The sequence below is a fragment of the Garra rufa genome, chromosome 13, assembly GCF_049309525.1.
Source record: "Garra rufa chromosome 13, GarRuf1.0, whole genome shotgun sequence".
Lineage (NCBI taxonomy): Eukaryota > Metazoa > Chordata > Actinopteri > Cypriniformes > Cyprinidae > Garra > Garra rufa.
In genome coordinates this window covers 14,352,128-14,362,899 of record NC_133373.1, presented here as the reverse complement: position 1 = coordinate 14,362,899, position 10,772 = coordinate 14,352,128, and the positions used below count along the sequence as shown (strand labels likewise).

Genomic DNA, 10,772 nt, shown 5'->3' with positions numbered 1-10,772 from the left:
GTTGCATTTTGGCAATAGTTATCCTTTAAAGGCCATGAGTGTTTTCTCCTACACTGAGCCATAAATCTCCACTTCAGCAGCTCTTACACACACCACACTTTACATTTGTATTCCTGTCTATATCCTGAAGGTTTTTACAGAGGGATTTGTTCATATAGGATTAGCTTGATTTTAATCATCATTTTTTTCCCCAAAATTAAAAAAACTGTAGTGTTTCCTGTCTGTTTTAAGTATTTTCTGAATTATGGAGTAAATAAATGAGACCAAAAAATTTGACTCTAATATGTAAAAATAGAATTTTAAAACTGACTTCATCCAGTGTTTTTAGATTTTTTTTATTACTAAAAAAAATGTATGCAAGTTAGCACATATTTCATTAAATAATGCCTCATTTGCATATTTAAACCTAACATTTGAGAAAACTTGTAATAAAAATGTTTGCAATTATCAAAGTAATCAATCAACTGGGTAAGTAAGGTCATAACTATTAGTGTCACGAGCCGGGTTTGACTCTCGCCATCTAGTTAATTTCTCTCTATGACATTTCTCTCTCTCCCTCTCCCCCAGCTGTCTGCTTTTTCAAATCTGGGCTCGCGCTGTTGTCATCCAAGATGTTCATGTCTTTCTTTCTTCAGTTGTAAACAAATTATGTTTTTTGAGGAAAACAGTTGAGGATTTCTCTCCATATAGTGGACTTCTATGGTGCCCCGAGTTTGAACTTCCAAAATGCAGCTTCAAAGAGCTCTGAACGATCACAGCTGAAGAAGAAATGTGAAACGATGGGTTATTTTTAAAACTAATTGACAATTAAATACTTTTTAACCTCAAATGCTCAAATGCTTGTCTAGGTTAAAAAGTATTTAATTGTCAATTAGTTTTAAAAATAACCGGTTGTTTCACTAAATAAGACTCTTCTTCCTCGTCTGGGATCGTTTAGAGCCCTTTAAAGCTGCATTTTGGAAGTTCAAACTCGGGGCACCATAGAAGTCCACTATATGGAGAGAAATCCTCAACTGTTTTCCTCAAAAAACATAATTTCTCTACGACTGAAGAAAGAAAGACATGCACCAGGGGGGTGCATTATCTGTACATTTTTTGTACATTCTTTAATAATTCTGTTTTGAAATATCTTTGTTTTCAAACTAATATTTCTTGTTTTATTGCGCAGGAGGAGAGAACGGCTTTAATGTGCCGCAGGTTCGCTCGTGTCCGGAGGTGGGCCGCTATCTGAGTCTGTCTGTGGATGAAATCTCTGGTCTGGACGTGTGTTCGCTCAGAGATCCTGTCCGCCGCTTGCTGTGTGACGCCTACATGTGTCTCTACCACTGTCCTCAGCTCTCTCTCTACAAATAACACAACCTCTGGGTGTCTCAATGCACTACAGGAGGAAAGTAGACTGTAAATAGGCATTTTTGCAAAGACTTTTTAACAGAATGCATTGTATGTTTATACATGAAAAGTTTAATTTTATAAAAGAGACATGAACTGCATCTTAATGCGTGTTTTGTTGTGTTTTATTCCTTCTGATGGGCATCGAAATAACCTTCAAAAGCAAAGACATTATTTATGCGCAATTATAACCAAGAAACATAATGTTTTGCCATTTGAAATAAATATTTTGTTTTATAGAGAAATGATTTATTAGTCTTTGACTTTGATTTATGGACAAACATCATAATGTGACTTACAAACAATCAGGAAATACTTATTTAAAAGTCTTGATGTTATTTTATTTTTTATTATTAAGAACATAATTTTTGGTCTAATAAAGTAAATAATAAAATAAATATATTTTTCCCATTGTTAATAGTTTTTATTTTTGTTTTCATTGTTAATAGTTATTTTATTATATTTTCGTTCTTCGGTATTTTAGGTATTTTGTATTCTTTAGTATTTTATGTGATTGTAGTATATGCATAACATAAAATGTTTTTGTTTTTAAATTATTTTTATGTTATAATACATTAGATTTATTTTATTACTTTTAAAAATATATAAAAAATTATGGTTTATTTTATTTGTTATATTTGTTTATTCATTTGGTTATTTTTGTTATTTAAAATCATTATTTTTTATTCATTTTCATTAACTGATTTTTTTTACCATTATTTTGTATTTATTCATTTTCACCATTTGTTATTTATTATATTTATTTGGTACTATTAAATATAAAATATAATATCTATTTCCCATTGTTTATTTTTGTTTATTTACTTTCATTATTATTAGAGACCGTATTTTAGTATATTTTAGTTCTTCAGTATTTTAAGTATTTTGTATTCTTTAGTATTTTATGTCTATCTTATATTATGTTTGTTTTTAAATTATATATTTTATTTCATAATACATTATACATAATACATTAGATTTAATTACTTTTAAAAATGTATAAAAAAATATGATATTTTTCATTTGCTTTTTTATAGTAATAGTGGTTTATTTTTGTTTGTTTGTTATTTAAATCATTATTTATTATTCATTTTCAACTGATTTTTTTTTACCATTATTTTGTATTTAGTAATTTTCACCATTTATTATATTTATTTGGTACTTTTAAATATAAAATATAATATCTGTTTGCCATTGTTTATTTTTATTTATTTATTTCCATTGTTATTAGATACCGTATTTTATTATTTTGTATTCTTTAGTAGTTTGTGTTTTTATTTTAGAATACATTAGATTTATTTATTTACTTTTAAAAGTGTAGAAAAGTGATGGATTATTTCATTTGTTATTTTATGGTAAATGTGTTTTATTTTTATTTTATGTTTTGTTTTTGTTATTTAATCATTACTTATTATTCATTTTTATTAGTTTTCCCAATTATTTATTTTTTATTTAGTCATTTTCACTATTATTAGATACTGTATTTTATTATATTTTAGTTATTCAGTATTTTAAGTATTTTATATTCTTTAGTATTTTGTTTAATTAATAGTATATGAATAACATAAAATGTTTATGTTTTTAAATTAAATATTTTTATTTTATAATACATTAAATTTATTGTATTACTTTTACAAATTATATATAAAATTATGGTTTATTACATTTGTTATTTTATAATAATTGCAGTTTATTTTTGTTTGTTTGTTATTTAAATCATTATTTATTTATTTTTTATTATTATTTTCCTTTGATTATTTTTATTTATTTATTTTCATTATTATTAGTTACCGTATTTTAATATATTTTAGTTCTTCGAGTATTTTGTATTCTTTAATATTTTGTGTTTATCTTATAGTAGTCTGTGTTTTTAAATTGTATTTTTATTTTATAATACATTATATTTATTTTATTACTCTTAAAAATTATATAACAAAATTATGGTTTATTTCATTTGTTATTTTATAGTAATTATATTTATTTGGTCTTTATTGTGTCTATTTTCCTTTGTTTTCATTATTATTAGTTACTGTATTTTAATATATTTTAGTTCATCAAGTATTCTGTGTTTTTCTTATAATAGTTTGTGTTTTTAAATTACGTGTTTTTATTTTATAATACATTCGATTTATTTAATTACTTTTAAAAATATATAGTAAGTGATGGATTGTTTCATTTGTTGTGTAATGGTAAATGTGTTTTATTTTTATTTTATGTTTTGTTCTTGTCATTAAATCATTATTTATAATTCATTTTCATTCATTTTCCCAATTATTTATTTTTTATTTAGTCATTTTCAATATTATTTATTATAATTTCCTATATTTATTTGGTACTTTTATTACCTTTATCATTTCAAGTACATATATTTGTATTTATAAAATAGCAATAAATAAATATTATATTATATTAGATCCCGCTGGCAACATTGTCCCTGACGTCATGAGTTGGGGACGGAAGTGCGGTCCGCGTGACGTCATCCACAGGTTCCTGTGCGGAGAGCAGCCGCAGCTCTTCTGTTTTTGCGTTATTATCTTGTTTAATCATTAAATCTGAATAAATCTGATCATTTTCAGCATCAGACGAACATCTAACAGTTTAATTAACGGCTGATCGAAGACCGTCGAACGGTGAGACGATCATCAACATCAACATTCATCACAAAACACACAAATCCTCCGACATTATTAGAATATAAAACACTAATATACAAACTGCACATTCAGTATTTAAGTATTTTAAGAGCAGACCCAATATATATGTTTATGCCTATCAAGTCGTTTGCAAATATTCCGTGTTTATGCGTAAATCTTTACTGTTTCATACAAGTTACGCAAAAAAACGGTTAGGTTGATTTTTTTTTTTTTTTTTTTTGTCTATTCATTTTGTAATAAACAAGATGTAATTATAATATAATCAAAAGTATTCTGTTATATCCAGTGTTGGGAAAAGTTACTTTTTTAAAAAGGATGCATTGTAATATTGAATTTAAAAAGTAACCAATTACGTTACTTAGTGACTTTTTATGCAAAGTAATGCGTTACGTTACTTTTGCGTTACTTTTTAAATCTGGGCAGGGCTTGCTTCATTGTTTTTAATATAAAAAGTTGTATTTTTGTCAAACGTAAAAGTCTTTTCACAGCAAAAGCCTCAGGTTTAGAGAAAAGTAAATTGACGTCTGTACAGTAGACCGCAGAAGAACAAATGTCAACTCTTCAGCAATAAAAAAAGCAAACAAATGTTAATTATCTTAAGTCATTTCTGCTTTTTAGTCTGGATGAATCGGATCATCGAAGGTTAATAAAATGGGATTAAATACATAAAGGATATTTGTATTATTGAACATATTTAATTATTGCAGGTTTGCGTTGAGTTTCAGTGTTTTTATTCATTTTGAAGAACACTGGATCTGTTTTTTAGTGAGTGAGATGAATTAATGCATGTTCACATTTATTCTAGAACTAAAGGAACATCTTACTCACAATTTCTCTCAACATGGAGACAGGAGAGCTTTTCATCAATAAATGGGAGGAAAAGTAACTCAGATATTTTCTTGTCAATTAAAAAGTAATGCGTTACTTTACTAGTTACTTGGAAAAAGTAATATTATTACGTAACTTGTGTTACTTGTAATGCGTTACCCCTCAACACTGAATATATCTGTCATAACTGGAATGATTCACTAGTGTGAGAAAGATCACATTATAGAGATTTAACAATGAGTCTGAAACCTGAAACATGAAGTAAAATCTGACAGAATGAAAGTAGCAACTGTGTTTATTTCAGAATTCAGACCCTTTCTGTGACAATACAGCAATATCTAAACATTTGAAAATGCTCGATATTAATCTTAAAGCAGATCTTCGGATCTGCAGCTGAGTATAAAGAGTAATGCCGGATGTGTTTGTGTTCAGCTGGACTGACGCAGAGATCTGACGCGATGACATCACCAGGTGCTCAAGGGGGCGGAGCTCTGGCCACGAGGGGCGGAGCCACAGCCAAGAGGATGAAGTGGTCGCTGGAGCTGAGCCTCGGCAACAGCAGGTGCTGCGTCTCGTCGTCGCCAACAAGAACATCCACAAACGTCCAGCCCCTTCTCCTCACGTGGGTTTCTGTGCTTCTCTCGGCAGGAATCGCTGCGACAGGCAGAGTAAGGATGGAGACGTCATGTATCCGGTGGGATACTCGGATAAACCCGTCCCGGACACCAGCGTACAGGAGGCCGACCGCAACCTGGTGGAGAAGGTGATGATTTTTGAAAGCTTCAGAATGGTAGAAAATGAATAGCTGCACTAGTCAAAAAGTGGGGTCAGAAGTGGAAATGAATGGGAAATATCTATTTAAAAGTATTGTACAAACAAGACAACATATCAGGGGTATATACAGAAAGAAAAATACAGAAAAAATGATACACACATATACACTTATAGTTGATATTGCTTTCAAGTTAGTTTTTTTACATATTGTTTTTTGTTTTAGATATTAAGACTTATATATTTAAATGTCAATTTTAAATTAAAACTTAAATTTTAAATTAAATTTAAATACAGTAGTAAGCAAATATAATAATTAAATCCAAATAGATGCTAGATTTTTATCATCATCCGATGATATAATGCCAGCTTCTACAAAATAAACAAGACAAATCTGAAAATACAGGAGAGTTTCTGGACACAATCTGTAAATCTTAAAGCATGAAGTGGTTTTTGATAATGTCTAAATATAAATCCGACAGCAAAACCTAATAAAAGTTAAAAAAAAAAAAAAAATGCTATGCCATCCTATATATTCTCTTCATTTCTTCCTTTGGATGACTTTAGCTTTCCATGCATTTTAAATAGTTATTAAATATGGCTATTTTTAACACATTGATTTTTTTTCCCCATGATTTATGTTTTATTTAGGCATTTTCACCATTTATGTTTTTACTATAATGTATTGTATTTATTTGGTACTTTTAAATAATAATAAAATCAATATAATATCTATTTCCCATTGTTTATTTTTGTTTATTTGTTTTCATTTTTATAAGGTACCGTATTTGATTATATTTTAGTTCTTATATTTTATATTTGAATGATTAAAAATGCATGTTTTAAATTAATCACTGTATTGATATATCAAATATTTCTTCAAATAGAGTAGTTAGAGACGTGAGGATATCCTCACAAAACATTTAGCAGTGTTTACGTTACAGCTGCTTAATTATTCGTTAAAATATTGCGATCTCTAATCCCACCCAATCATATTCCTGAATGGCAATGATTTCAGATCTTTTTTTATTTAACATGTGAAGCAGAAACATGAAGTTTTTTACTCACTTCACTAATTTTTTTTTCTGCAAAAGCATTAAAAATTCATCTTTGATTTTTAGATGAAATTATATTTTTACAAACAACAGGTCTGGCTAATTTTTCACTTCAAATGCAATCAGAGAATTATAAGAAATTGTGTTTATTTCACTTTTTTAGAACAGCGCTTTAGTGCCGTGTAAAAAAAATAAAACAATTCAGAGAATAAAGTCGAAATGTTCCAAGAATAAAATGGAAATAAGAATAAAGTCGAAGTGTTTAGAGAATTAAAATGTAGCTATTAAAGTTATAAAATCTCAAAATATTTCAACTTTATTTCTAAAAATATTTCAACTTTATTCTCACTTTATTCTCGTAATATTTCATCTTTATTGTCGTAATATTTCAACTTTTCTCAAAATATTTCAACTTTATTTTCGTAATATTTCAACTTTATTCTCGTAATATTTCAACTTTATTTCTAAAAATATTTCAACTTTATTCTCACTTTATTCTCGTAATATTTCATCTTTATTGTCGTAATATTTCAACTTTTCTCAAAATATTTCAACTTTATTCTTGTAATATTTCAACTTTATTCTCAAAATATTTCTACTTTTTCGTAATATTTCTACTTTATTTCTAAAAAATATTTCAACTTTAATTTCGTAATGTTTCAACTTTATTCTCAAAATATTTCAACTTTATTCTCGTAATATTTCAACTTTATTCTCAAAATATTTCAACTTTATTCTCGTAATATTTCAACTTTATTCTCGTAATATTTCAACTTTATTCTCGTAATATTTCAACTTTATTCTCGTAATATTTCAACTTTATTCTCGTAATATTTCAACTTTATTCTCGTAATATTTCAACTTTATTCTCGTAATATTTCAACTTTATTCTCATAATATTTCAACTTTATTCTCAAAATATTTCAACTTTATTCTCGTAATATTTCAACTTTATTCTCAAAATATTTCAACTTTATTCTCGTAATATTTCAACTTTATTCTCGTAATATTTCAACTTTATTCTCGTAATATTTCAACTTTATTCTCGTAATATTTCAACTTTATTCTCGTAATATTTCAACTTTATTCTCAAAATATTTCAACTTTATTCTCGTAATATTTCAACTTTATTCTCGTAATATTTCAACTTTATTCTCGTAATATTTCAACTTTATTCTCGTAATATTTCAACTTTATTCTCGTAATATTTCAACTTTATTCTCGTAATATTTCAACTTTATTCTCGTAATATTTCAACTTTATTCTCGTAATATTTCAACTTTATTCTCGTAATATTTCAACTTTATTCTCGTAATATTTCAACTTTATTCTCGTAATATTTCAACTTTATTCTCGTAATATTTCAACTTTATTCTCGTAATATTTCAACTTTATTCTCGTAATATTTCAACTTTATTCTCGTAATATTTCAACTTTATTCTCGTAATATTTCAACTTTATTCTCGTAATATTTCAACTTTATTCTCGTAATATTTCAACTTTATTCTCGTAATATTTCAACTTTATTCTCGTAATATTTCAACTTTATTCTCGTAATATTTCAACTTTATTCTCGAAATATTTCAACTTTATTCTCGAAATATTTCAACTTTATTCTCGAAATATTTCAACTTTATTCTCGTAATATTTCAACTTTATTCTCGTAATATTTCAACTTTATTCTCGTAATATTTCAACTTTATTCTCGTAATATTTCAACTTTATTCTCGTAATATTTCAACTTTATTCTCGTAATATTTCAACTTTATTCTCGAAATATTTCAACTTTATTCTCGTAATATTTCAACTTTATTCTCGTAATATTTCAACTTTATTCTCGTAATATTTCAACTTTATTCTCGTAATATTTCAACTTTATTCTCGTAATATTTCAACTTTATTCTCGTAATATTTCAACTTTATTCTCGTAATATTTCAACTTTATTCTCGAAATATTTCAACTTTATTCTCGAAATATTTCAACTTTATTCTCGTAATATTTCAACTTTATTCTCGTAATATTTCAACTTTATTCTCGTAATATTTCAACTTTATTCTCGTAATATTTCAACTTTATTCTCGTAATATTTCAACTTTATTCTCGTAATATTTCAACTTTATTCTCGAAATATTTCAACTTTATTCTCGAAATATTTCAACTTTATTCTCGTAATATTTCAACTTTATTCTCGTAATATTTCAACTTTATTCTCGTAATATTTCAACTTTATTCTCGTAATATTTCAACTTTATTCTCGTAATATTTCAACTTTATTCTCGTAATATTTCAACTTTATTCTCGTAATATTTCAACTTTATTCTCGTAATATTTCAACTTTATTCTCGTAATATTTCAACTTTATTCTCGTAATATTTCAACTTTATTCTCGTAATATTTCAACTTTATTCTCGTAATATTTCAACTTTATTCTTGTAATATTTCAACTTTATTCTCGTAATATTTCAACTTTATTCTTGTAATATTTCAACTTTATTCTCGTAATATTTCAACTTTATTCTCGTAATATTTCAACTTTTCTCAAAATATTTCAACTTTATTCTCGAAATATTTCAACTTTATTCTCGAAATATTTCAACTTTATTCTCGTAATATTTCAACTTTATTCTCGAAATATTTCAACTTTATTCTCGTAATATTTCAACTTTATTCTCGAAATATTTCAACTTTATTCTCGTAATATTTCAACTTTATTCTCGAAATATGTTGATTTTATTCTCGTAATATTTCAACATTATTCTCGTAATATTTCAACTTAATTCTCTAAATATTTTGATTTTATTCTTGAAATATTTCAACTTTATTCTCGTAATATTTCAACTTTATTCTCGTAATATTTCAACTTTATTCTCGTAATATGAATATTGAATTTGACTCATGTGAAATGTAAAGCCTGGAAAACCTTTAAAAATAGCAATATTCCTGAAGAGGTGCTTGAACAGTGCTTTAATTATTAAAAGACAATGTGTCTATGAAATAAGTCTTTCATTTTTTTTTAATACACACATATGTTTTCACCTCTTTTTACGTCATAAAACTATCAAACTGAACCAGTTGTAGTACTATGGCTGAAGACTCATAAAGAGAAAGCGATTTCATTGGAGTTGTTCGTATATGGTGTGTGTGTGTGTGTGTGTGTGTGTGTGTGTAGAGGTGCTGGGACGTGGCGTTGGGTCCGCTGAAGCAGATTCCCATGAACCTCTTCATCATGTACATGTCTGGAAACACCATCTCCATCTTCCCCATCATGATGGTGTGTATGATGGCCTGGAGACCCATCCAGGCGCTCATGTCCATGTCAGCCAGTGAGTATCTCACACACACACACACACGTACGTTCTTCTCATAAACACACTCTGATCATCTGAATGTGTGTGAAGCGTTTAAGCTGTTGGAGAGCTCCAGTCAGCAGTGGCTGCAGGGTCTGGTGTATCTGGTGGGGAATCTGCTGGGATCCGCATTGGCCATCTACAAGTGTCAATCAATGGGACTCCTCCCGACGCACTCGTCTGATTGGCTGGCGTTCATAGAGCCGCCCCAGGTGCGTGAATAATTCATGAGCTGGTGCTTGTGTGTGTTTTCTTTTCTTTTCACACCTCTGTTTGTGTTTGTGTTTGTTTTCTACACAGAGACTGGAGATCATGGGCGGAGGGATGGTCATGTGACACACACACACACACACACACACACACGGTGTATTTAACCTTTAACGTTTTAACCTGATTAATTAAGTTATACTAATGATTTGTGTTAATGCTGAGCTCTTGTTTTGTTTTGATCTCTTCTGTGATTTGCTTCAAATGAATAAAGTTTGTTTAACATGTGAAGTGGAAATATGGAGGTTTTTTTACTCACTTCACATTTTTTTTCTGCAAAAAGCATTAAATACTCATCTTTGATTTTTAGATGAAATTATGTTTTTTACAAACAACAGGTCTGGCTAATTTTTCACTTCAAATACAATCAGAGAATTCTAAGAAATGTTTTTATTTCACTTTTTTAGAACAGCGTTTTAGTGCCGTGTAGAAAAAAATTCTGAGAATAAAGTTGAAATGT

At 27.8% G+C, this 10,772-nt stretch overlaps 1 protein-coding gene across 1 annotated transcript; it reads left to right on the top strand.

Moving 5' to 3' along the window:
- Positions 1 to 3,859: 3,859 nt before the first annotated feature.
- Positions 3,860 to 10,543, top strand: LOC141283703 (ER membrane protein complex subunit 4). The gene is made up of 6 exons (XM_073817017.1): positions 3,860 to 4,019; positions 5,304 to 5,433; positions 5,520 to 5,634; positions 9,868 to 10,021; positions 10,097 to 10,257; positions 10,346 to 10,543. The coding sequence occupies exons 2-6, from the start codon at positions 5,330 to 5,332 to the stop codon at positions 10,379 to 10,381; spliced, it is 570 nt and encodes a 189-aa protein (XP_073673118.1). The 5' UTR covers positions 3,860 to 4,019; positions 5,304 to 5,329; the 3' UTR covers positions 10,382 to 10,543.
- The last annotated feature ends 229 nt before the right edge of the window (positions 10,544 to 10,772 follow it).

Excerpts from the sequence above, each read along its gene's own strand:
- LOC141283703 (XM_073817017.1), top strand. The coding sequence starts at position 5,330 with ATGACATCACCAGGTGCTCAAGGGGGCGGAGCTCTGGCCACGAGGGGC. Across the intron at positions 5,635-9,867 it reads ACCGCAACCTGGTGGAGAAG|AGGTGCTGGGACGTGGCGTT; the intron begins GTGATGATTTTT and ends GTGTGTGTGTAG. Across the intron at positions 10,022-10,096 it reads GCTCATGTCCATGTCAGCCA|CGTTTAAGCTGTTGGAGAGC; the intron begins GTGAGTATCTCA and ends ATGTGTGTGAAG.